We start from the raw sequence: 27085 nt of genomic DNA, 5'->3' as shown, positions 1-27085 counted from the left end.
TATAGATGGATGGGTTAGTAAGTTTGTAGATGATACCAAGATTGGTAGATAGAGTTGTAGACAGTGCAGAAGAATAGCAAAGAATATAGCACAAAAATAAATCAGTTGCAGATATGGACAGAGAAATGACAGATGAAGATTAACCTGGATAAATGTGATGTGTTGCACCTTGGTAGGGTAAATTAGTTTTTGAGGTATTTTGATTTATTTTTTAGCTGGTTTGGCACAACATTGTGGGCCAAAGGGCCTGTTCCTGTCCTATACTGTTCTATGTTCTATAGTACTCATGGAAGAAGAATGGAAAATATGTCTCTATTGAATTCAAGTTTATTAATCATTAGTTGAAGATTGGGTCTTCTTAAATTGTGTTCAGCTATCCCTCCAATACACCCAAATCCTGATTCCCTTGCTTGGGTTTAGGACCTTTACAGATACACAACAGATTTTCAACTTATAACTTTGCTGACCAACTAACCATTGTTGGCAGAATCTCAGATGATAGGGTATATAGGCGTGAGCTATACCAGCTCGCTGAGTAGTATTGCAGTAACAACCTTACACTCAACATCAGTAAGACCAAAGAAATGATTGTGAACTTTACACAGGTAAGATGAGAAAACCTACATAAATTCTGATAGAGGGATCAGAAGTGGAGAGAGTGAGCAATTTCAAGTTTGTGATTGTCAATATTTCAGAGGACCTAATCTGGATCCAACATATTCATGCAGCTATAAAGAAGGCAAGGCAGCAGCTATACTTCATTAGGAGTTTGAGGAGATTTGGTATGTCATCAAAAACACTCGCAAATTTTCAGATGTACCATGGAGAGCATTCTAACCAGCCACATCAGTGTCTTGGGGGAGGAGGCTACAGTATATGATCAAAGTAAACTGCAGGGAGTGGTGAAGTTATTCAGCTTTATCATAGGTACTAGCCTCAGTATTATCCAGGACATTTCCTAGGAGTGGTGCCTCAGAAAAGTGGTATCCATTGTTAAGGACCCCCACCATTCAGGACATGCTACCATCAAGAGGGAGGTACCGAAGCTTGAAGGCACACACTCGATTCAGGAACAGCTTTGTCTCCTCTGCCATACAATTTATGAATGAACATTGAACCCATGAACACTACCACTCTTTCATTTCCTAGCTTTTGCACTACTTATTTACCTATTTAATATATATATATTTCTCGCCCTTTATTGATGGTGTGTATGTGTACTTTCCCCTCAATCTCGGGTCCTCTACCAGAGGCCTGGGAGCTTCGGAGGTTTGGCGCAGTAGCCTCACTGTACCTAGTAGTGCACTCTTCTGCACTGAGATCTCATATGTTGGTCTCGGGATTTGTTGGTGCCACTCTCCCAGCCCAGGAGTTACAGATCCAAGTGCTCCTATCACCACCAGGATTACTCTGGCTTTAACCTTACACATGCTTTCTAGCAGCTCTTTCAAGCTCTGGTATTTCTCTATCTTCTAATATTCTTTCTTCCTGATGGTACTGTCATTTGGGATTGTCACATCTATTGCTTTCTTCTGTTGCTTGTCCAGTAATATTATGTCTGGCTGGATAGCCAGTACCTGCTTATCAGACTGTATTTGGAAGTCCCAAGGTTCTTAGTTCTGTCATTCTCCACTACCTTCTTGAGTGTTTCCCATTTGGATGAGAGAGTCCAATCCATACTCAGCACAGATATTCCTGTATACAATTCCTGCAACTTGGTTGTGCTGTTCAGTGTATGTTGTCCCTGCCTGCATCTTGCACCCTGCTACTATGTGCTGGATGGTTTCAGTGGATTGCCTGCACAGACCCTGCTTCTATTGCTCTTGTGTTCAGCACCTGTTCTTGTGCAGCCATGAGCAGCACCTCTGTGCAGTCCCTCAGCCCTGCTATTTCCAGCCATTGGTAGGACTTTCTTCTGTTAGCAACCTCTGATATCTGGTGATGGGACATCCCGTGTAGTGGCTTGTCCTGCCATGGCTTCTGGTCCTCTGGCTCTGCTTCACCCACTTCCATTTCCATATGCTCTACCTGCTGTCAGAGGTATTCTCCTAGCAGGTTGTCCTTAGGGACCATCTTCCTGATATGGATGTTTCGCATTTCTTCCAGGACTATGGCCTTGACACTTCTAAATCCCCATCTTCTTTGATTCTGGTGGGTGTACAGCTGCTCGACATTGGGCTTTGGGTGGAATCCTCCATGTATTGTTAGAAGCTTCCGGATCTTGATGTCAATGGCTTCCAGTTCATTCCTTGGGAAGTACACTATTGTGGCTGGGTATCTGATGACCGATAGGGTGAATGTGTTGATGGCTCTGACCTTGTTCTTCTCAATCAGCTGGCTTACTAGGAGGTACTTGGATGTTGCAGCATTCCTTGTGTCTTCATTGTGGCATTCATGCACCTGCAGGATCCCCAGGTATTTATAGCTGTCCTGTGCATCTGGTACGTTCAGGTAACTCAACTTCTTCAGTCTTGATGAGTTTGCCTATTTTCATGACCACCCAGCTGCACTTTTCCAATTCAAATGACAATCTAATGTCTCCGCTGTACTCCATTGGCAGGTGGATTAGTGAGTCAATGTCTCTTTCACTTCTTGCATACAGCTGGAGGTCATCCATAAACAGGAGGTGGCTGATGGTCACTCCACTCTTGAGCCTGTAGCCATATCTGCTCTTTGAGATGATCTGGCTGAGGGAGTTCAAGCCTGTGCAGAACAGCAGTGGGGCTGGTGCATCACCCTGGTATATTCCACATCTGATGGCCATTCTGCTATTGGTTTTCAGTTAGCTTCTGGCATTGACCTCCAACCGCCCATTAAGTTTTTGATGAAGGTCCTTAGTGTCTTGTTGACCTCGTAGAAAGATAGGCATTCCAGGATCCATGTGTGAGGCATTGACTCGTTTGCTTTCCGGTGGCTGATCTATGCTGTGCTTAGGTTAGTTTGCCTGGTCTTGGAGTGTTGCATGACTGCTTTGTCTACCAGTAGTTGGTGCCTGGAGCCCCTGGTTCCATATCCAACCCCTTCTGAGCAGGGCTCAAGAATTTACACGTTACATGTTTCTTCACCTGGTGTCAATGATGCCTGATGGGAACTTCCATGTTGTTGACAGGCAGGTTATAGGCTGGTAGTTCGATGGTGTTGCTCCTTTGTGAGGATCCTTCATTATGAGTACTGTCTATCATTGAGTTAGCTAGTCAAGGTGGGAACCTGCTTCAAATGAGCTGGTTTGTTTCAGCTGCCAGCCGTGTATGTAATGCTGTTCGTTTCTTTAGCCAATAGGCTTGGATCATGTCAGACCCTGGTGATGTTTGTTTTCTCATACTTGCTACCCGTTGCTGGACATATACTGCTATGATGGTGACTGATTCTCCCTCTGGGAGATTGCAGAGGCTCACTTGCAGGTCCTTCAGGCGTTGGGCACTGATATTATGTGATGCTCCGTTCTCCCATATACTTTTCCAGTACACTTCAGTTGCTGTTTTGGTTGTTCAGGTACAGGCATGTTGTGCTCTGGAATTGTGTGAATACTTTCCCTGGTTCTTTGGAGAAGAGTGCATTTATTCACTTGGCCTGTGTCCTTAGTGTACCTCTGTACTCTGGTAGCCAGAGCTGTTAACAATGGCTTGGCAGTTTCCAGGGCTTTGGCTATGGATATAACCCTGTACTTCCTTATTAGCTGAGATGAGTCTTTGGTCTTCCCACCTTTCTGTAGCTCAGTTAGTCAACTGACCTCTGCCCTTGTGGTTTTCATCTTGGCTTCCAATCATTGTCTCGGGGGGGGGGGGGGGTTGTTATAACAGTACTCACCATATAACCATATAACAATTACAGCACAGAAACAGGCCATCTCGGCCCTTCTAGTCCACGCCGAACGCTTACTGTCACCTAATCCCACTGACCTGCACTCAGTCCATAACCCTCCATTCCTTTCCTGTCCATATACTTATCCAATTTTGCTTTAAATGACAATACCGAACCTGCCTCTACTACTTCTACTGGAAGCTCATTCCACACAGCTACAACTCTCTGAGTAAAGAAATTCCCCCTCATGTTACCCTTAAACTTTTGCCCCCTAAGTCTCAACTCATGTCCTCTTGTTTGAATTTCCCCTACTCTATCTATCCCCCTCATAATTTTAAGTACCTCTATCAAGTCCCCCCTCAACCTTCTACGCTCCAAAGAATAAAGACCTAACTTGTTCAATCTTTCCCTGTAACTTAGGTGCTGAAACCTAGGTAACATTCTAGTAAATCATCTCTGTACTCTATTTTGTTGACATCTTTCCTATAATTCAGTGACCAAAACTGTACACAATTCTCCAAATTTGGCCTTACCAATGCCTTGTACAATTTTAACATTACATCCCAACTCCTATACCCAATGCTCTTATTTATAAAGGCCAACATACCAAAAGCTTTCTTCACCACCCTATCCACATGAGATTCCACCTTCAGGAAACTATGCACCATTATTCCTAGGTCACTGTGTTCTACTACATTCTTCAATGCCCTACCATTTACCATGTATGTCCTATTTGGATTATTCCTACCAAAATGTAGCACCTCACACTTATCAGCATTAAACTCCATCTGCCATCGCTCAGCCCACTATTCTAACTGGCCTAAATCTCTCTGCAAACTTTGAAAACCTACTTCATTATCCACAAACACGAGGAAATCTGCAGATGCTGGAAATTCAAGCAACACACACAAAATGCCTGAAATGTCGACAGTGCTTCTCCTTATAGATGCTGCCTGGCCTGCTGTGTTCCACCAGCATTCTGTGAGTGTTACTTCATTATCCACAAAACCACCTACCTTAGTATCATCTGCATACTTACTAATCCAATTTACCACCCCATCATCCAGATCATTAATGTATATGACAAACAACATTGGACCCAGTACAGATCCCTGAGGCACACCACTGGTCACGGGCCTCCAACCTGACAAACAGTTATCCACCACTACTCTCTGGCGTCTCCCATTCAGCCACTGTTGAATCCATTTTACTACTTCAATATTAATACCTAACGATTGAACCTTCCTAACTAACCTTCCATATAGGAACCTTGTCAAAGGCCTTACAGAAATCCATATAGACAACATCCACTGCTTTACTCTCATCAACTTTCCTCATAATCTCTTCAAAAAATTCAATAATATTTGTCAAACATGACCTCACACACACAAATCCATGTTGACTGTTCCTAATCAGACCCTGTCTATCCAGATAATTATATAATTCTTAATTATATAATTAAGAATACTTTCCATTAATTTACCCACCACCGACGTAAAACTGACAGGCCTATAATTGCTAGGTTTACTCTTAGAACCCTTTTTAAACAATGGAACCACATGAGCAATACGCCAATCCTCTGGCACCATCCCCGTTTCTAATGACATTTGAAATATTTCTGTCAAAGCCCCTGCTATTTCTACACTAGCATTTCTACTGCACTCCACTGCATTTCGTTTTGTAGCCTAGCATTTCTAGGACTGTGCAACACACACAAAAAGCTCGAAGAACTCAGCAGGTCAGGCAGCATCTGCGGAAAAACGTACTGTCGACATTTCAGCCCGAAACATCAACTGTACTTTTTTCCGTAGGTGCTGCCTAGCCTGCTGAACTCCTCCAGCATTTTTTAAGTGTTGTTCAGATTTCCAGCACCTGCAGATTTTCTCGTTTGTGTTTCTAGGACTGCTGCTGCCGATGCATATACCAGGTTATTGGCCTCAGTTATATTGAGGTTGCAATTGTGAGTAGTGCTTCATTGGCTGCTTCTAGCATGTTGTTTGATAGAATTTTATCACAAAGTCTCTGGGGGTCTAGTTCGTTGACTGACAGTCACTAGTTTAGCTATGATCTTCTCTCTGATTGCAGCAGCCAGCGTCAATATAGCCGGAGGTGAGGTTCAAACTTACATTTCCCATGTACAAAGTGATGTTATTATCCTTGTGCCATATGTGAGTTGTGGAAGTGGGGTTTGAACTCATATTTTCTGTTTGGCTTGGTTCTGTGGTGCTGTTGCTATGGCGCATCATGATTCTATATCTTCCAATTCAAGATGTGATAGCAATCCTCTGACAACGTTTGATTGCTGGGTAACCAGTTGTTTTTCCATGAATGTGGAAGACAGCCTTCATTGTTGCCAGTCCCCACATGCTCTTTCATGTGGTTGCAGTTAAAGTAGCATACAATTTATTCCACGTAGTCTAGACTTGCTCATGTATGGTTTGTTCCAGTAGCCAATTTCTCATCAGATGGTCCCAGTTCCCCAACCACTGACGTGGACCTTGTTAATCTGGGCAATGTGTGAGTCGGCATGACTTTTCTTGTTCTTATCACTCCCTTCCAGAGCTTTTTGTGGGCAGATGTAGCATGAAGGTGGGGTATCCAGCCCAAGACCCCTACCACTGGACCTGAACCCCAGCCCCCCATAGCCATTAAGTATATGAGTATGTGTATATGTATGTATATGTATATGTTTGTGTGTTTGTGTATATACATGTGTATGTGTATATATATATGTATGTATATACATATATATACACAAAAAAATTATCAACATATACATATATATATTTACTGTAATTCTCAATTGTTTCTCTCTATCATCATATATTGAATTGTACTGCTGTTGCAAAGTTAACAAATTACATGACATATGCCAGAGATAGTAAATCTGATACTTAGAAGACAATTAGCAACTGCTTCAAAATTCAACCATTGTAGCATCAGAAAAGACAGTGAGTCATTTAAAGAAACACACACTCTGTGAGGATCAGACAATCAATACCCTAAACTATTATAACTCAGCAAAAACAAACAATACACAACATAATATGGAAGTAAAGTAAAGCAAGAGTAAGTTGCTAGGAGGTCCTTTATCCAACGTTAAATAATCAAGAGCCTTGATCTGCCAGGATATTTTCTCATTTCCTGTTACCATAACGCATAAGGTTTGATCATGAAGATGATTTTAGCATTAAACAATACATTGCAAAATGTTATTCTTTCACTTTAAATGTTGTATCTCAGCAAATGAATATTGGTCAACTACCAACCAGCTTGTCACACCAATCGGTTTCAAAATTAATTATATTAGAGATGTTCAATGATTGCAATGTACAGCATACAAAATGCTAGTAATTATCTATTTATTTGGGTAATACATTTACGAGGGGTGTTTGATAAGTTCGTGGCCTAATGAGGAAGGAGTCAATTTTAGAAAGCCTAGCACATTCATTTTTCAACATAGTCCCCTCCTACGTGTACACACTTAGTCCAGCAGTCGTGGAGCATATGGATCCCTTCTTTGTAGAAGTCAGCATCTTGGACCTCCAGAAGTGGTCCACAGCAGGGGTGATTGATAAGTTTGTGTCCTACAGTAGAAGGAGATGAGTTATTAACTTCAAACTTTCTGCATTTTCACTCAAAGAGTTGAACTGCACGTGCATGTAACAAGAGCTGTATAACACACCTCCTTCTACCTTAGGCCATGACCTTATCAATCACCCCTGCTGTGGACCACCTAGAGGTCCAAGACACTCTTGTTACATGCATGTGCATTTCAACTCTTTGAGTGATAATGCAGAAAGTTTGAAGTTAATAACTCATCTCCTTCTACCTTAAGCCACGAACTTATCAATCACCTGTGTTGTGGACCGCTTCTACAAAGAAGGAATCTGTATGCTCCACGACTGCTGGACTAGTGTGTACATGTAGGGGACTATGTTGAAAAATAAATGTGCTAGGTTTTCTAAAATTGACTCCTTCTACCTTAGGTCACAAACTTATCAATCACCCCTTGTAATACAAATTTCTGCAACTAAAATAAACTCTGTTGTTTTTAATCGGAGAGCAAAAGGTAAGCTGAAGTGATTCCATTCTAGATGAACAACTATCTTACTCTTTCTCTGCAGTCTGAATATTCAACAAGGGAAGATAACTTCATATCCTCTGTGCAGCCACATTCCTCGACTGAACGCTTCCCTGCACATTGCTTGTAGCGTCCAGTTTCCTGTAATTAAGATGAAAGCCAAATGTGGTAAATTAGACCATAAGACCATAAGATATACGAGCAGAATTAGGCCATTTGGACCGTCCAGTCTGCTCCATCATTTCATCATGACTGATCCAATTTTGTGGTCTCCTGCCTTCTCTCCAAATCCCTTCATGCCCTGATCAATCAAGAATCTATCAACCTCTGCCTTATATATACATAAAGACTTGGCCTTCACAGCAAACAATTCCACAGATTTACCACTCTAGCTAAATATCCATTCTAAAAGGACACCCCTCTATTCGGAGGCTGTGTCCTTGGGTCTTAGACTCTTATACCATAGGAAATATCCTTACCACATCCACTTTTCAAGGCCTTTCACCAGTCGATGGGTTTCAATGAGGTCACCTTCATTCTTCTAAATTCTAGTGAATACAGGCCCAAAGCTATCAAATGGCTCTTTATATGATAAAGCCAGGGTCAATCCTAGAATCATTTTTGTGAAACTCCTTTGAACCCTCTCCAGTTTCAGCATATCCTTTCTAAGATAAGAGGCCCAAAACTGCTCACAATACTCCAAGTGAAGCCTCACCAGTGCTTTATAAAGTCTTGGCATTACATCCTTGCTTTTATATTCCAGACCTCTTGACATGAATGTTAACTTTGCATTTGCCTTCCTCACCACACACTCAACCTGCAAATTGACCTTCAGGGAATCCTGCACAAAGACTCCCAATTCCCTTTGCTCCTCAGTATTTTGGTATTTTTTTTCCATTTAGAAAATTGTCAACCCTTTCAATTCTTCTACCAAAGTGCATGACCATACATTTCCCAACACAGCATTCTTTGTCCAGTCTCCTAATCCGTCCTAGTCATTCTGTAGCCAGTCTACTTCCTCAAAACTACCTGCCACTCCAGCTATTTTCATATCGTCTGCAAACTTTGCAGCAAAGCCATCAATTTCATCATCTGAATCATTGACATGTAATGTAAAAAGAATCAGTTCCAACACAGACCCCTGTGGAACACCACTAGTCACCAGTAGCCAACTAGAAAAGGCTCCCTTCATTCCCACTCTTTGCCTTCTGCCAATCAGTCACTGCTTTATTCATGATAGAATTTTTTTCTGAAATACCACGAGCTCGTAGCTTATTAAGCAACCTCACATCTGGCACCTGTCAAAAGCCTTCTGAAAATCCAAGCACACAAGATCAACCAATTCTCCTGTGTACTCTATTTGTTATTTCTTCAAAAAATTCCAATAGATTTGTCAGTTAAGAATTTATCTTGAGAAAACCATACTGACTATGGCCTATTTTATCATCTGCCTCCAGACACCCTTAAACCCCATCCTTAATAAATTGACTCCAACATCTTCCCAATCATTGAGGTTATACTAACTGGCCTATGCAGTAGTTTCCTTTCTTCTGCCTCAAAGAGTGGAGTGGCATTTGCATTTTTCCATTCTTCCGGAACCATTCCACATTCTAGTGATTCTTGAAAGGTCATTACTAATGTCTCCACAATCTCTTCAGCAAACTCTACACTGAGGTGTAGACCATCTGGTCCAGGAGACTTATCTACCTTCAGACCTTTCAGTTTCCCAAGAACCATCTATCTCGTTATGGTAACTTCACACACTTCTTGACCGCTGACACCTAGAACTTCCACCATACTGCTAGAGTCTTCCACAGTGAAGTCTGATGCAAAATACTTATTCAGTTCATCCACTATTTCATTGTCCCCATTTCTATCTCTCCAGCATTGTTTTCCAGAGGTCAGGTATCAATAGTTTCAATAGATACATTTAATATCAGAGAAGTGCATACAATATACATCCTGAAATTCTTTTTCTTCGCAAACATCTATGAAAACAGAGTGCCCCAAAAAATGAATGACAGAACCCCAGAGCACCCCCTCCGGTTCCCCCTCCCACGCATATGCAGCAGCAAAGCAATGACCTCCCCGAAGGCAAAAAAGCATCTGCACACCCCACTGAGCATTCAAGTGTGCAGCAAGCATCAATAAAGACACAAACTTGCAGTACCCTAAAGACTACTCGTTCACCCATCACCCAGTACTTGACATATCACAGGCTCTCTCTCCTTAATAAGGGACAAAGAGGTGTCCACTCTCACTTCTCTTTTACAGTTTATGTATCTGAAGAGACTTTTGATATCCTCTTAAATATTATTAGTTAGCTTACTTTTGTATTCCATCTTTACCTTCTTAATGACTTTTCTAGTTGCCTTCTTTTGGTTTTTAAAAGCTTCCCAATCTTCTAACTTCCCACTAATTTTTGCTCTATTATATGCCCTTTCTTTGGCTTTTATGTTTGCTTTGACTCCTCTTGCTAGCTACAGTTGTGTCATTTTTCCATTAGAATACCTTTTTCTCTTTGGTATGTATATATCCTGTGCCTTCTGAAATGCCTCCAGAAATTCCAGCCATTGCTGCTCTGCCATCATCCCTGCCAGTGTTCTTTTCCAATCAATTCTGCCCAACTTTCTCATGTCTCTGTAATGCTCTTTACACCATTGTAATGCTGATACATCTGACTTTAGCTTCTCCTTCTCAAATGTCATGGTTAATTTGATCATATTATGATCACTTATCCCAAAAGGTTCTTTTACTTTAAGCTCTCTAATCAATTCTGGTTCATTGCACAACATCCAATCCAGAATAGCTGATCCTCTAGTGGGCTCAACCACGAGTTGCTTTAAAAAGCCATCTTGTAGGCACCTAGAAATACCACCTCCTAGAATCCAGCACCAACCTGATTTTCCTAATCTACCTGTGTATTGAAATCCCCCATGACTATAGTAACATTGCCTTTTCGGCACACACTTTCTATCTTCCATTGTGCTTATAGGCCCCAACCTTACTATCATTAGAGGGTCTATACGCAACTCCCATCAGGGTCTTTTTATTCTTGTAGTTCCTTAGCTCTGTCCATAACAATTCAATACCTTTCGACCCTTTGTCATCTTTTTCTAATGATTTAATTTCTTTTTTTTTAAACCATCAGAGTAACACGCCTTCAGAGTAACTCTGCCTTCCTGCCTGTCCTTTTGATACAATGTTTATCCTTAGACATTAAGCTCCCAGCTATAATCTTCTTTCAGGATGATTCAGTAATATATCATACCTTATTCTGTATACTGCGCGCATTCAAATATAACACCTTCAGTCCTGTATTCACCCTTTTTGATTTTATCTTTTTACTTTGCAACTCATCCTGTTGACTACAATTCTGCCCTATCAACTGCCTCTCCTTACTACACATTGCCTCTGTTTGTAAACTAGCTACCTCATCTTCAGCATTCGATATCTTTGCATTGAAATACAGTGCCTATAAAATGTATTCACCCCTCTTGAAATTTTTCATGATCATTGTTTTACAACATTGAATCACAGTGGATTTAATTTGGCTTTTTTTTGACACTGAATAACAGAAAAATACTCATTCGTGTCAAAGTGAAAACAGATGTCTACAAAGTGATCTAAACACAAATATAAAACACAAAATTATTGATTGTATTCAACCCCTTTAATATGACACACCAGATCATCACCAGTGCAGCCAATTGGCTTTAGAAGTGACATAATTAGTTAAATAGAGATCTCCATGTGCAGTCAAGGTATTTCAATTGATTGTTGAAAAAATACACCTGTATCAGGAAGGTCCAACTGCTGGTGAGTCAGTATCCTGACCAAAAACTACACCACAAAGGCAAAAGAACACTCTAAGCAACTCTGCAAAAAAGGTATTGAAAAGCTCAAGTTAGGAGATGGAGACAAGAAAATTTACAAGTCACTTAATATTTCTTGAAGTACAGTGAAGTCAGTCATCAAGAAATGGAAAGAATGTGGCACAGCTGTAAATCTGCCCAGAGCAGGCCATCCTCAAAAACTGAGTGACCGTGCAAGAAGGGGACCAGTGAGGGTGACCACTAGGAAACCTATAACAAGTCTGGAAAAGTTACAAGCTTCAGTGGCTGAGATGGGAGAGACTGCACATACAAACTGTTGCCCGGGTGCTTCATCAGTTGCAGCTTTATAGAAGCCTGGCAAAGAGAAAGCCACACTTGAAAAAGCCCCACACAATATCTTGGCTAGTTTGCCAGAAGGCATGTAGGAGTCTCTGCAGTCAGCTGGAAGAAGTTTCTATGGTTTGATCGAACCAAAATTGTGCTTTTTGACCATCAGACTAAATGCTATGTTTGGCGTAAGCCAAACACATCATTAAAACCGCCCTCCCATGAAGCATGGTGGTGGCAGCATCATGCTATGGGGATGCTTCACTGCAGCAGGCCCTGGAAGGCTTGTGAAGGTAGAGGGTAAAATGAATGCAGCAAAACACAGGGAATTCCTGGAGGAAAACCTGATGTAATCCGCAAGAGAACTGAGACTTGGGAGATTTGTTTTCCAGCAAGACAATGACCCCAGGCATAAAGCCAAAGCTACACGGAAATGGCTTAAAAACAACAAAGTTTATGTCCTGGAGTGGCCAAGTCAGAGTCCAGACCTCAATCCAAGTAGGTGGATTTGAAATGGTCTGTTCAATCATGATCCTTGTGCAATCTGACAGAGCTTGAGCAGTTTTGTGAAGAAGTATGGGGAAAAATTGCAGTGTCCAGATGTGCAAAGCTGATAGAGACCTATTGACACAGACTCAAGGCTGTAATTGCTGGCAAAGGTACATCTACTAAATATGGACCTGAAGTGAGTGAATAATTATGCAATCAATTATTTTGTGTTTTATATTTGTAACTAATTTAGATCACTTTGTAGAGATCTAGAAATATAGAAACATCGAAAACCTCCAGGACAATACAGGCCCTTTGGCCCACAAAGTTGTGCCAAACAAGTCCCAACCTTAGAAATTACTAGGCTAACCCATAGGCCTCTATTTTCTCTAAGCTCCATGTACCTATCCAAAACTCTCTTAAAAGATCCTATCGTATCCGCCTCCACCACCATTGCCAGCAGCCCATTCCACACACTCACCACTCTTTGCGTAATAAACTTACCCCTGAAATCTCCTCTGTATCTACTCCCAGCACCTTGAACCTGTGTCCTCTTGTGACAACCACTTCAGCCCTTGGAAAAAGCCTCTGACTATTCACACGATCAATGCCTCCATCACTCTAAGGAGAAAAGGACGAGTTCACTCAACCTGTTTTCATAAGGCATGTTCCTCAATCCAGGCAACATTCTTGTAAATCTCCTCTGCACCCTTTATAGAAAGGCTTCCACATCCTTTCTGTAGTGAGGCACCCAGAACTGAGCACAGTACTCCAAGTGAGGTCTGACCAGGGTCCTATATAGCTGCAACATTACATCTCGGCTCCTAAATTAAAATCCATGATTAATGAAGGCCATTACACTGTATGCCTTCATAACCACAAAGTCAATGTGCGCAGCAGCTTTGAGTGTCCTATGAACTCGGACCCCAAGATCCCTCTGATCCTTCACACTGCCAAGAGTCTTACCATTAATACTATATTCTGCCATCATATTTGACCTACCAAAATGAACCACTTCACACTTATCTGGGTTGAACTCCATCTGCCACTTCTCAGCCCAGTTTTGCACCTTATCAATGTCTCGCTGTAACCTCTGACAGCCCTCCACACTAGCCACGACACTTCCAACCCGTGTGTCATCAACAAATTTACTAACCCATCCCTGTAGTTCCTCATCCAGGTCATTTATAAAATTCACGAAGAGTAAGGGTCCCAGACCAGATCCTTGAGGTACACCACTGGTCACTGACCTCCATACAGAATATGACCCGTCTACAACCACTCTTTGCCTTCTGTGGGCAAGCCCGTTCTGGATCCACAAAGCAATGTCCCCTTGGATCCCATGTCTCATTACTTTCTCAGTAAGCCTGGCATGGGGTACCTTAACATATGCCTTGCTGAAATCCATATACACTACACCTACTGCTCTTCCTTCAATCAAGGTGTTGTCACATCCTCAAAAATTTCAATCAGGCTCATAAGGCACTACCTGCCCTTGACAAAGCCACGCTGACTATTCCTAATCATATTATTCCTCTCCAAATGTTTATAAATCCCGCCTCTCAGGATCTTCTCCATCAACTTACCAACCACTGAAGTAAGACTCACTGGTCTATAATTACCTGGGCTATCTCTACTCCCTTTCTTGAATAAAGGAACAACATCAGCAACCCTCCAATCCCCCGGAACCTCTCCCATCCTCACTGATGATTCAAAGATCATCATCAGAGGCTCAGCAATCTCCTCCCTCGCCTCCCACAGTAGCCTGGGGTACATTTTATCCGGTCCTGGCGACTTATCCAACTTGATGCTTTCCAAAAGCTCCAGCACATTCTCTTTCTTAATATCTACATTCTCAAGCTTTTCAGTCCACTGCAAGTCATCATTACAATCACCAAGATCCTTTTCCATAGTGAATCCTGATGTAAAGTATTCATTAAGTACCTCCACTATTTCCTGCGGTTCCATACACACTTTCCCACTGTCACACTTGATAGGTCCTATTCTTTCACATCTTTTCCTCTTGCTCTTCACATACTTGTAGAATGCCTTTGGGGTTTTCCTTAATCCTACCCGCCAAGGCCTTCTCAGGGTCCCTTCTGGCTCTCCTAATTTCCTTTTTAAGCTTCTTCCAAGATCTGTTTTCACTTTGACACAAAAGTATCTTTTACTCTTGATCAGTGTCAAAAAAAGCCAAATTAAATCTATTGAGATTCAACATTGTAAAACAATAAAACATGAAAACTTCTGTGGGGGTGGGGGGAAGAGGTGAATATTTTTTATAAGCACTGTATACACAGCTCAAGCCACTAGTCACAACTTGCTGAACCTTATAATTCTTAAGTTTGCCTGAGGTTTTACCAATATCTACATCTACAACCTTTCCAGTGGCTGTTCTAGCACTCAGGTTCTCATATCCCTTCAGTTCTAGTCTAAACCCCAGTATACAGCATTAACAAATCTTCCATTTAGGATATTAGTCCCTCTCCAGTTCAGGTGCAAACTGTCTCTTCTGTACAGTCCCACCTTCCCTCGATGAGAGCCCAGTGATCCAAAAATTTTATGCACTCCCTCCTATACCAACTCCTTAGCCAAGTATTAAACTGTATAATCTTCCTAGTTCTGTCCTCACTGGCACATGGCATGGGTACCAATCCTGGAGATCATAACCCTGGAGGTCTTTCTCTTTAACTTAACACCTAATTCCCTGAATTCCCTCTGCAGAACCTCATCACTTGTCCTATCCACGTCATCGGTCAATCTGTTTTGATATGAAGTCAATCAGATTTACTAAGACCATAAGACAGAGGAGCAGAAGTCAGCCATTCGGCCCATCGAGCCTGTTCCGCCATTTTATCATGAGCTGATCCAATCTCCCCTTTAGTCCCATTACCCCACCTTCTCACCATAACCTTTGATGCCCTGGCTACTCAAATACCTATCAATCTCTGCCTTAAATACACCCAATGACTTGGCCTCCACTGCCACTCGTGGCAACAAATTCCACAGATTCACCACCCTCTGGCTAAAAAAAATCTTCGCATCTCTGTTCTGAATGGGTGCCCTTCAATCCTTAAGTCATATCCTCTCATACTAGACTCCCCCACCATGGGAAACAACTTTGCCACATCCACTCTGTCCATGCCTTTCAACATTTTAAATGTTTCTATGAGGTCCCCCCTCATTCTTCTAAACTCCAAGAATACAGTCCAAGAGCAGTCAAACGTTCCTCATACGTTAACCCTCTCATTCCCGGAATCATTCTAATGAATCTTCTCTGAACCCTCTCCAATGTCAGCACACTCTTTCTTAAATAAGGAGCCCAAAACTGCACACAGTACTCCAAGTGAGGTCTTACCATTGCCTGATAGAACCTCAACATCACATCCCTGCTCCTATACTCTAGTCCTCTAGAAATGAATGCCAACATTGCATTTGCATTACTAAACAGGAATTGTTTCTTTATAGCAACCACAAATGGTTAAACTCAGAAATAAAGTGCATTACAAATTAAGGACAGTGACTGCTCTGATATTGATATGCATGTAGAACTTGAGATTTGAACTCAAAATGTGAACGTGACAGGGCCATAGTTCTTTCAAACCTGTTTTTTGCATTAATCTAGCAGTATGGCTCACCTCAACACAGTTTATGAAACTCTTATAAAAAGTAATAATTTCAGTCGTAAAATGGAGACAAGAGATTCTGCTGAAAATCTTGAGCAACACACAGAAAATGCTGGAGGAACTCAGCAGGTCTTGCAGCATCTACAGAGGGAAATGAACAGCTGGCGCTTTGGGCTGAGACCCTTCATCTGGACCAGAAAAGAAGGGGACAAAGGCCAGAATTAAAAGGTGGGGGGAAGGGGAGGAAAACAAACTGGTAGGTGATAGGTGAGACCAGGTGAGGAGAAAGGTAGGTGGGTAGGGAAGGAAGGGTTGAAATGGTATGAAGTAAGGAGCTGGGAAGTGATAGGTGGTAGAGATAGAGAGCTGAAGAAGAAGGAGAGTACAGTAGACTATGGAAATAACAGGAAGGATGATGGAAACCAGAAAGAGGTGATGGGCAGGTAATGTGGAGGGGAGGAGATGCCTATCCCTTCTTTGAGGAAAACAAAGGGGTGGGGAGGGGAGTGATTAACTTTCATGTATGTTTTTATATTTTATATATATATTTTTTTCTCTCTCTCCCTTTCACAATAACTCTTTGCCTGTTCTCCATCTTCCTCTGGTGCTCCCCTCCCCCTTTCTTTCTTCCAATGCCTTCTGTCCTATGATAGTCCCCTTCTCCAGCTTTGTATCCCTTTTGCCAATCAACTTCCCAGCTCTTAGCTTCATCTCTCCCCCTCCTGTCTTCCCTTATCATTTCGGGTCTCCCCTCCCATCCCACTTTCAAATCTCTTATTATCTCTTTTTTCTGTTAGTCCTGACGAAGGGTCTCAACCTGAAATGTCGACTGTACTTCTTCCTATTGATGCTGCCTGGCCTGCTGCGTTACACCAGCATTTTGTGTGTGTTGCTCCTCCAAACTGAATCTGTTCTCATTGAGGCAGTAGACAAGGCCATGGAGAGACATGTCGGTGTGGAAATGGGGAATGGAATTGAGTGGATGTTGCAAGACCCTGGCTATAATGTAGTGGAATGAAGATGCTCAATGAAGTGATTCAGAATTTGCATCGGGTCTCATTAATATAGAGAATGCTGCACTTAGCATGGTTTCAGGGATAAATGTCAGGAAGAAGATCAATGGGGAAAGACAAGCAGACAAGGAAATCACAGAGAGAGTGATTCTTGTAGAAAGTAGGTGTGGGGAGGGAAAGATGTGCTTGGTGAAGGGATCCCATTGGAAATTATGGAAGATACATAGAATGATGTATTGGATATGAAGGCTTGTTGGGTTATAGGTGAACACCAAGAGAACTGTATCCCTGGGATTTGCTGAGGCCATATGTATGGGAAATGGGTGGCAGTATTGTTAGTGGTTGAAGGGAAACCTCAGTTTCTGATAAAAGAGGACATTTTGAATGTCATGGAATGGAAAGCCTCATCCTAAGATTAAATGAGGCAGAGGCAGAGGAACTGAGAGAAAGAAATAGCATTTCATTTGCTAGATTCAGAGGATAGGACTTTTAATTTCAGTGCAACGTTCCCTTTGAATATGATGAAACTTATTACAGTCCTCAGCTCGTATCCTAAAACGTTAAATCTCTTGTGCAAGTTCTAAAAAGGGACACACTGCAATACAAGAAACACAGTTACAAGGGAGATCTGTTCCTGAATCAATAGATGCTGCAATGATGGGAGCAGAATCAAAGAGTTTTCCTTGGGGCTTAAAGAGACCTGTGCAGGCTGATGAAAAGCAATAACATGCAGAGATATCTTCTTTGTGCATAAGAACCATGGTCATTCTCAAGGACTACAGCGAAGAGTGGCTTAATGCGATTTCAGGATTCCTGTGTTAAAATTACATTTCTACATATACAATACTTGCCTTTGAGACTTTATAAAAGTCTCGAAATTTTGGTTTACTCGGATCAGCATTATAAATGTTATCAGTTGTAGGTATGTTGATTCCAAGCATGGATGGTGGTCTATAATTCACCTATTATAAACAAATAAGAGAAAACAAGTTCCACTACCATGTTGATGTTTTTGTAAAATATAAACTGAGAATTGATATACTGCAAAAATAGAAGATAATTTTGTATGAAGGTGGTCCTTTAGTATTTTTTCTTTCCAGAATGTCACCCTGATATTTCAAGACACTATAGAGTACAGAGGCTAGAATATGCAGAAATAAACAATCTGTGGAGGAACTCCATGGATCAAGCAGCTTCTGGGGGAGGAAAGGAAGGGTCAAGACCATGCATTAGCCCTGACGCATGGTTTCAAACTAAATTATTGAAATTTCTTTACCAACAGCAAACCCCACCCCCACCCCCCAACCTACACAGTTGCTGCATGGCCTGCTAAGTTCCTCCAGCAGATTGCTTGTCATTCTGATACTGTATTTCATTCGATTTTAAATACAACCATTGTCCTGGTCTCAACAAGTTTGCTGATAACCAATTCCAAAGATTGATCAAAGTCTTGGTTAAGAAATATTTCCTTACATATCCTAATTTTATCTTCATCACTCTAAAATATTTTAATTAGTCCTTACTCTAGACATACTGCCAAGCATTGCTTCAGGTTTATTTTTCTCTCATGTCAATACTACATTATTTTATTTATTGATCAATTGAATACATCGTGGCATAGGCCTTTTGAGCTGTGCTACCCAGCAACCCACTGATTTAAACCATAGCCCAATCATGGGACAATTTACAATGATCAAATGACCTACTAACTGGTACATCTTTGGACTGTGGGAGGAAACCAAAGTACGAGCGAAAACCCACCCACATATGGAGGAAACCCATGCACACACGGAAAGGAATGTAGAAACTTGCTTACAGTGGATTCCAGAATTGAACCCTGAAGCCCCGAGCTGTAATAGCGTTGCACTAACCTCTATACTACTATAGTGCCCCTTTTGCTGATAGCAACAAAGATGTTTAATTTCCAGTCAGAAAATAAGCACAAACAAAATCACACTACTAAAGTCCAGCAAAGTGTAGTCATGTCAAAAGCAAACCTTTCTTTATGCACAGAGAAAATTTTCTTCTAAAACTGGTCTCCAGCTTACCAACCTTAGCAATTTTAATAACATATGAACAGGGCCAAGTAACCATGATTTCTTCAAGATTATTTTCCTGTAAAAACTAATTTAAAGGGGTTGAATGACAATGCACAGTGAACCCCAGAAAAGCAGTCTTTTAGCAGTTATGAATTTTCTTTTATCCCGAAGTCACCTTCCTGCTCATAACTTAGTGGTTCTATATTTTTCTTCACCCCCCCCCCCCCCCCACAAAATTAGTGGTCAATTTGCCACAAATTAATCAAGCTCCTTTTAAATTTGTTCACCTTGTTTAATTTTGGCATTGTCCTTTCCAGGTTTGACATAAAAGTTTCACTGTTACAAAACTGCTTCATCAGAGCTACTTTTATACCCTTGAAGCTTTTCAGATTGGGGGCAGCCTTTTTTCAGTGATCACTCATTTTGTTCTTTTTAAGTTCAAACATAATACAATGAATCAGCAGCTCATATTGGATGTCATTCATTTCTTAAAAACACAAGTCATGAACGCTCAAATGGATTCCTCACCCATCAGTAAAGTTAGCAAAAATTTGCACGCTGTAATCATGCACCAAAAAGGGAGCCATGCAGCTCCCAACAAGAACTATGTGTAAAGCTTGCAATTGCCTTGTCTTTGCTGTATCTGAAGGGAATTGCAGAAGAAAGGAACACAGTGATCTTCTGTAGACACAAAATTAGGGGGATGAGCCGATAACATTCGGGTAGCAGAATCAATACAGATAGATCTAAACAAAATCCAGATGTGGGCAAATAAATGGCAGATGAAATTTAATGTAAGTAAATGTAAAGTATGACATGATGGAAGTGTTCAAAATCATTAAGAGTACAAGTAAAGTGGATGCCAGCTGCTACTTCAAAAGTAATCCACCATAAAGGACACGAGCCATAGGTGGGGACTGGTTAAAGGGAGATTTCAGGTGAACATCAGGAAGCAGTTCTTTACACAGCGAGTTGTGGACACATGGAACAACCTACTTAGTTATGTAGTTGAGAGTAGTACCTTAGAGACTTTCAAATCTAAACTAGATAGTTATTTCAACACACTATGTGATAGGAATTTGTCAAGCTTTGTTGGGCTGAATGGCCTGTTCCTGTCAAAAACTTTCTAATGTTCCTATGTTCCAACACTTACAAAATGCTGGAGGAGCTCAGCAAGTCAGGCAGCATCCGTGGAAATGAATGAACAGTCAATGTTTCAGGCTGAGCCTCTTCATTAGGAATGGTGACCCAAAATGTTGTCTGTGCATTCCTTCCCATAGATGCTGCTTGATCTGCTGAGTTCTTTCAGCATTTATATTCATTACTCTGGATTTACAGCACCTGCAGAATCTCTTGTGTTTATGACAATGACATTCTGTTTGGGTACTAAGTGTCTGGCCTAAAAGAATTAAATACCATGAACAACTTCACAGTTACATGAGAACCATGAAATCACTTGCAAACACCATGATCTCATAATACTTACTGTAAATTACAAGATATTTAAGATTTGGAACATATGAGAGATTCTCCTTACTGCAGCTTTGATTATCATATTCTTTCATACCACTATTTACAACTTAATTTTCTGAACACTACTTACAGGCAAAGTCTTCAGATTAGTGATTGTATCTTTTGAATTACCATACAACCACTCACTGGTACTGATTGATATAGGCTCTTTATAGAAAATATGTTTTCCAACTGGACAGGTGGAATAAATAATAAAGGGGATGGTAGCGACTGGACACAACAGCGATGCATCAGGATTGGAAATGGACATTGTAGAATATCCCTGAAATAGTGAGAATTATTTTTCAATAAACAGTTGGATATATTTTCAATTAAGTAATTTCATCTCAATGTTCTGGGATGAGTAGTGAACAAAGATCACCCTTCTCAAATGATGACACAAGTAAGGCTAATGAAGAGTTCTGTATATATCACTTACCTGATTAAAACTAAATACACATTTGAACCATTTTTATAGTTGTACATTAAACACTATCAATAAGGTGGTCATATATTTAATACATCTTCCCATTCAGGGAGGAGAGGCAACCCAATTGAATGTGGGAAATTCTATCTCACAAATTCAATTGTGTGTTTGAAGAGGAAGAAAGACAAGCAGGGCAGTAGACATTATCTATGTGAATTATAGCAAGACCTTTGAGAGGGACCCGTGGGGTAGGCCGATCTGGAAGTTGAGATTACATGGGATCCAGGGTGAGCCAGCTAATTAGATATAGAGTTAACTAGGTGATAGGAGTCAGAGGGTGGTAGGGGAGGGTTGTCCTTTCTTTTGATTGGAGGTCTGCGACTAGTAGGGTACTGCAGGGTCAGGGCTGGGTCACTTTTGTTTAACACATATCTTAATGAGTTGGATGCAGGTTGCATGATTATCATATCTACGAATGTTACAAAAGTTGGAGGCATGATGGACAGTACAGAAAGTTGTTTAAGATTACAACAATAAATAACAGGATCCTGGGAACATTGTAGAATTGTGGGACCTAGTGGTAGAACTACATAGCTCCCTGAAAGTGTTGACACATGCAAATAAAGTGATGAAGAATACATATGCCTTCATTGGATTGCATATTGATTACAAAAGTGATGTCATGTAACAGCTGTATTGGACATTGATGAAAAACCATGTGGAAATGTTATGTGCACTTCCAGTTGCCGTACTACAGGAAGATTGTAATTAAGAATGTGAGGATGCAGGAAAATTAACAAGAATGTTGCAGGGACTGGAGAGTCTGAGTTGTGAGGACAGACTGGATTAGCTGGGACTGTTTCTCCTGTATTCAAGGAGGCTGAGAGGTGACCTAATGCTTATAAAATCATGAGGAACAGAGATCAGGTGAATGATCGCAGTCTTCCCCAAAGAATGTAGACTTAAGTTGAGAGGGGAAAGAATGAAAGGGGACCTGAGGGGGAAATTTTCACACAGAGACTGATGAGTATATGTAATGAGCTGCAAGAAAAAATGTGATAGAGGCAGGTACAACAACAAAGTTTAAAATTTTTAAACAAGTTCATGGATAGGAAAGGTAGAGAGAGAAGCACCAGATGCAAACAAATAGGATGTGCTCTGAAAGACACATTGTTTGGTATGGGCAAGCTGGGTGGAAGAGTTTTGTTTCTATGTTGTATAACTCATAAGACCTTAAGACCATAAGATATAGGAGAAAAATTAGGCCATTTGGCCCATTGCCTCTGCTCCGCCATTTCATCATGACTGATCCAATTTTCCTCTCAGCCACAATCGTCTCCCTTCACCCCATATCTTTCCATGCCCTGACCAATCAAGATTCCATCAACATCTGCCTTAAATATACATAAAAAACTTCACCCCTCAGCTGCCTGAGGCAAATAATTCCATAGATTCACCACACATTGGCTAACGGAATTCCCCCTCATCTCTGTTCTAAAAGAATGCCCCTCTATTCTGAGGCTGTGTCCTCAGGTCTTATACTCTCGCACCATAGGAAAAATCCTCTCCACATCCACCCTAACAAGGCCTTTCCCTATTCGATAGGTTTCAATGAACTCATCCTCATTCTTCTGAATTCTAGTGACAACAGGCCCAGAGCCATCAAATGCTCTTCATATGACAAGCTATTCAATCTTGGAATCATTTTCGTGAGCCTCCTTTGAACCCTTTCATTTCAGCTCATCCTTTCTAGATAAAGGGACCCAAAACTGCTCACAATACTACAAGTGAAACCTTGCCAGTGCTTTATTAAGTCTCAATGTTACATTTATTTAATTTTCTAGTCCTCTTGAAATGAATGCTAACATTGCATTTGCCTTCCTCACCACAGGTTCAACCTGCAAATTAACCCTTAGGGAATCCTGCACAAGGACTTCCAAGTTCCTTTTCACCTCAGTTTTTTGTATTTTCTCTCCACTTAGAAAACAGTCAACCCTTTCATTTCTTCTACCAAGTGTATGACCATACACTTCTCAACACTATTTTCCATCTGCAATTTCTTTGCACGTTCTCCTAATCTGACTAAGTCCTTCTGGAGCCAGTCTATTTCTTCAAAACTACCTGCCTCCACTTATCTTTATATTACAGTATCTACAATCTTTGCATTAAATCCATTAATTCCATCATCCAAATCATTGACATATAATGTAAAAAGAATCTGTCCCCAACACTGACCCCCTGTGGAACAACACTAGTCACTGGCAGCCAGCCTGAAACAGCTCCTTTCATTCCCACTCTTTCCCTCCTGTAATCAGCCATTGATTTATCCATGCTAGAATCTTTCCTATAAAGCAGACTCATTTGTAGCACCTTGCCAAAGGCCCTCTGAAAATCCATGAACATACCATCAACCAAATCTCTTTTGTCTACCCTGCTTATCATTTCTTCAAAGAATTCCAACAGATTTTCCTTGAGGAGACCATGCTGACTACGCCTATTTTATCATGTGCCTCTAAGTATCCTGACACCTCATAATCAACTCTATCATCTTCCCAACCAATGAGGTCAGACTAACTGGCCTATAGTTTCCTTTCTTTTGCTTCTCTCCCTTCTTGAAGAGTGAAGTTACATTTGCAATTTTCCAGTCTTCCAGAACCATTGCACAATCTAGTGATCCTTGAAAGATCATTACTAATGTCTCCCTGATCTCTTCAGCCAACTCCTTCAGAACTCTGGGATGTACACCATCTGGTCCAGGTGACTAATCTACCTTCAGACCTTAATAGTTTCCCTAGAACCTTCTAGTTATGGTAACTTCAAAAAACTTCTTGACCCCTGACACCTGGAACCATACTGCTAGTGTCTTCCACATTGAAAACTGGACGCAGACTGGGAGACCGTTTCGCTGAACACCTACGTTTGGCCCACCAGAAAAAGCAGGATCTCCCAGTGGCCACACATTTTAATTCCACGCCCCATTCCCATTCTGATATGTCTATCCATGGCCTCCTCTATTGACAAAATGAATCCAAACTCAGGTTGGAGGAACAACACCTTATATACCGGCTGGGTCGCCTCCAACCTGATGGCATGAACATTGACTTCTCTGTTAATGCCCCTCTTCCCCTTCTTACCCCATCCCTGACATATTTAGTTGCTTGCCTGTTCTCCATCTCCCTCTGGTGCTCCCCCCCCCTTTCTCCTGACGCCTCCTGTCCCACGATCCTTTCCCTTCTCCAGCTCTGTATCACTTTCCAGCTTTCCAGCTCTTAGCTTCATCCCACCCCCTCCGGTCTTCTCCTATCATTTTGCATTTCCCCCTTCCCCCACTACTTTCAAATCTCTTACTATCTTTCCTTTCGGTTAGTCCTGACGAAGGGTCTCGGCTCGAAATGTCGACAGCGCTTCTCCCTATAGATGCTGCCTGGCCTGCTGTGTTCTACCAGTATTTTGTGTGTGTTGTTGTTTGAAATTCTAGCATCTGCAGATTTCCTCTTGTTTGCAAAAATACTTATTCAGTTTGTCTGCTATTTTGTTGTCCCCTATTACTACCTCTCCAGCATTGATTACTAGTGATCCAATATCCAGCTTTACCTCTCTTTTACACTTTATGTATCTGAAGACATTTTTGGTACTCTTTTTAATTGACTAGCTTACCGTCTTAATGACATTTTTAGATGCCTTCTTTTGGTTTTTAAAAGCCTCCCAATCCTCTAACTTCCCACTAACTTTTGCTCTATTGTATGCACTCTCTTTGGCTTTTATGTTTGTTTTGATTTCTCTTGTTAGTCATGGTTGTGTCATCTTTCCATTAGAATACTTCATCCTCGTTGGGATGTATATATCCTATGCCTTCCAAAATGCCTCCAGAAATTCCAGCCAATGCTGCTCTGCTGTCATCCCTGCCAATGTTCTTTTCCAATCAATTCTGGCCAACTCTTCTCCCATGCCTCTGTAACTCCCGCTACTCCACTGTAATACTGATACATCTGACTTTAGCTTCTCCTCAAATTTCATGGAAAATCTGATCATATTATCATCATCTGCCCCTATGGGTTCATTTACCTTTCAGCTCTCTAATCAATTCTGGTTCATTGCACAACACCCAATTCAGAAAAGCTGATCCTCTAGTGGGCTCAACCACGAGCTGCTCCAAAAAGCCATCTTGAAGGCACTCTAGAAATTCCGCCTCCTGGAATCCAGCATCAACTGATGTTCTGCAGCATGTTGATATTAAGGGAGAGGAGGTGTTGGAGTTGTTAAAATACATTAGGATGGTTAAGTCCCTGGGGCCTAATGGAATATTCCCCAGGCTGCTCCACGAGGTGAGGAAAGAGATTGCTGAGCCTCCAGCTAGGATCTTTATGTCCTCGTTGTCCACAGGAATGGTACCGGAGGATTGGAGGGAGGCAAATGTTGTTCCCTTGTTCAAAAAAGGTATTAGGGATAGTCTGGGTAATTATAGACCAGTGAGCCTTATGTCTGTGATGGGAAAGCTGTTGGAAAAGATTCTTAGAGATAGGATCTATGGGCATTTAGAGAATCATGGTCTGATCAAGGACAGTCAGCATGGCTTTGTGAAGGGCAGATTGTGTCTAACAAGCCTGATAGAGTTCTTTGAGGAGGTGACCAGGCATATAGATGAGGGTAGTGCAGTGGATGTGGTCTGCAAGGATTTTAGTAAGGCATTTGATAAGGTTCCACCTGGTAAACTTATTCAGAAAGTCAGAAGGCATGGGATCCAGGGAAGTTTGGCCAGGTGGATTCAGAATTGGCTTGCCTGCAGAAAGCAAAGGGTCGTGTTGGAGGGAGTACATTCGGATTGGAGGGTTGTGACTAGTGGTGTCCCACAGGGGTTGGTTCTGGGACCTCTACTTTTCATGATTTTTATTAACGACCTGGATATGGGGGTAGAAGGATGGGTTGGCAAGTTTGCAGACGACACAAAGGTTAGTGGTGTTGTGGATAGTGTAGAGGACTGTCGAAGATTGCAGAGAGACATTGATAGGATGCAGAAGTGGGCTGAGAAGTGGCAGATGGAGTTCAACCCAGAGAAGCGTGAGGTGGTACACTTTGGAAGGACAAACTCCAAGGCAGAGTACAAAGTAGATGGTAGGATACTTGGTAGTGTGGAGAAGCAGAGAGATCTGGGGGTACATGTCCACAGATCCCTGAAAGTTGCCTCACAGGTAGATAGGGTAATTAATAAAGCTTATGGTGTGTTAGATTTCATAAGTTGAGGGATAGTTTCAGAGTTGCGAGGTAATGATGCAGCTTTATAAAACTCTGGTTAGGCCACGCTTGGAGTACTGTGACCATTTCTGGTCACCTCACTATAGGAAGGATGTGGAAGCATTGGAAAGGGTACAAAGGAGATTTACCAGGATGCTGCCTGGTTTAGAGAGTATGCATTATGATCAGAGATTAACAGAGCTAGGGCTTTACTCTTTGGAGAGAAGGAGGATGAGAGGAGACATGACAGGTATACATGATAGTAAGAAGAATAGATAGAGTGGACAGCCAGTGCCTCTTCCCCAGGGCACCACTGCTCAATATGTGGCTTTAAGGTAAGGGGTGGAAAGTTCAAGGGGGATATTAGAGGAAGGTTTTTCACTCAGAGAGTGGTTGGTGCATGGAATGCACTGCCTGAGTCAGTGGTGGAGGCAGATACACTAGTGAAATTTAAGAGACTACTAGACAGGTATATGGAGGAATGGGAGGCAGGTTTTAATGGTCAGCACTACATTGTGGGCTGAAGGGCCTGTACTGTGCTGTACTATTCTACGTTCTATGTAACTTGATTTTCCCAATCTACCTGCATTTTGGATCCCCCATGATTATTGTAACATCGCCTTTTTGAACATGCATTTTCTATCTCCCATTGTAATTTGTTGGCCACAACCTTACTACCATTAGTTCATCAGTATACAA

The 27085-nt window shown here is 41.5% G+C and overlaps 1 protein-coding gene across 1 annotated transcript in view; it reads right to left on the bottom strand.

Moving 5' to 3' along the window:
• Positions 1-18166, bottom strand: part of LOC132389714 (cation channel sperm-associated auxiliary subunit beta-like) — a 39811-nt gene extending 21645 nt beyond the window's left edge. Inside the window, exons 1-2 of the mRNA XM_059962281.1 lie at positions 18028-18166; positions 7916-8026 (exon numbers count right to left, since the gene is read on the bottom strand). Coding sequence (XP_059818264.1) covers positions 7916-8026; positions 18028-18117 — 201 coding nt within the window. The 5' untranslated portion in view covers positions 18118-18166. The remainder of the gene's footprint in view (positions 1-7915; positions 8027-18027) is intronic.
• Between the last annotated feature and the right edge of the window lie 8919 nt (positions 18167-27085).

The sequence above is a fragment of the Hypanus sabinus genome, chromosome 2 (assembly GCF_030144855.1).
Source record: "Hypanus sabinus isolate sHypSab1 chromosome 2, sHypSab1.hap1, whole genome shotgun sequence".
Taxonomy (NCBI): Eukaryota; Metazoa; Chordata; class Chondrichthyes; order Myliobatiformes; family Dasyatidae; genus Hypanus; species Hypanus sabinus.
This window is presented reverse-complemented; position numbering and strand designations above follow the sequence as displayed.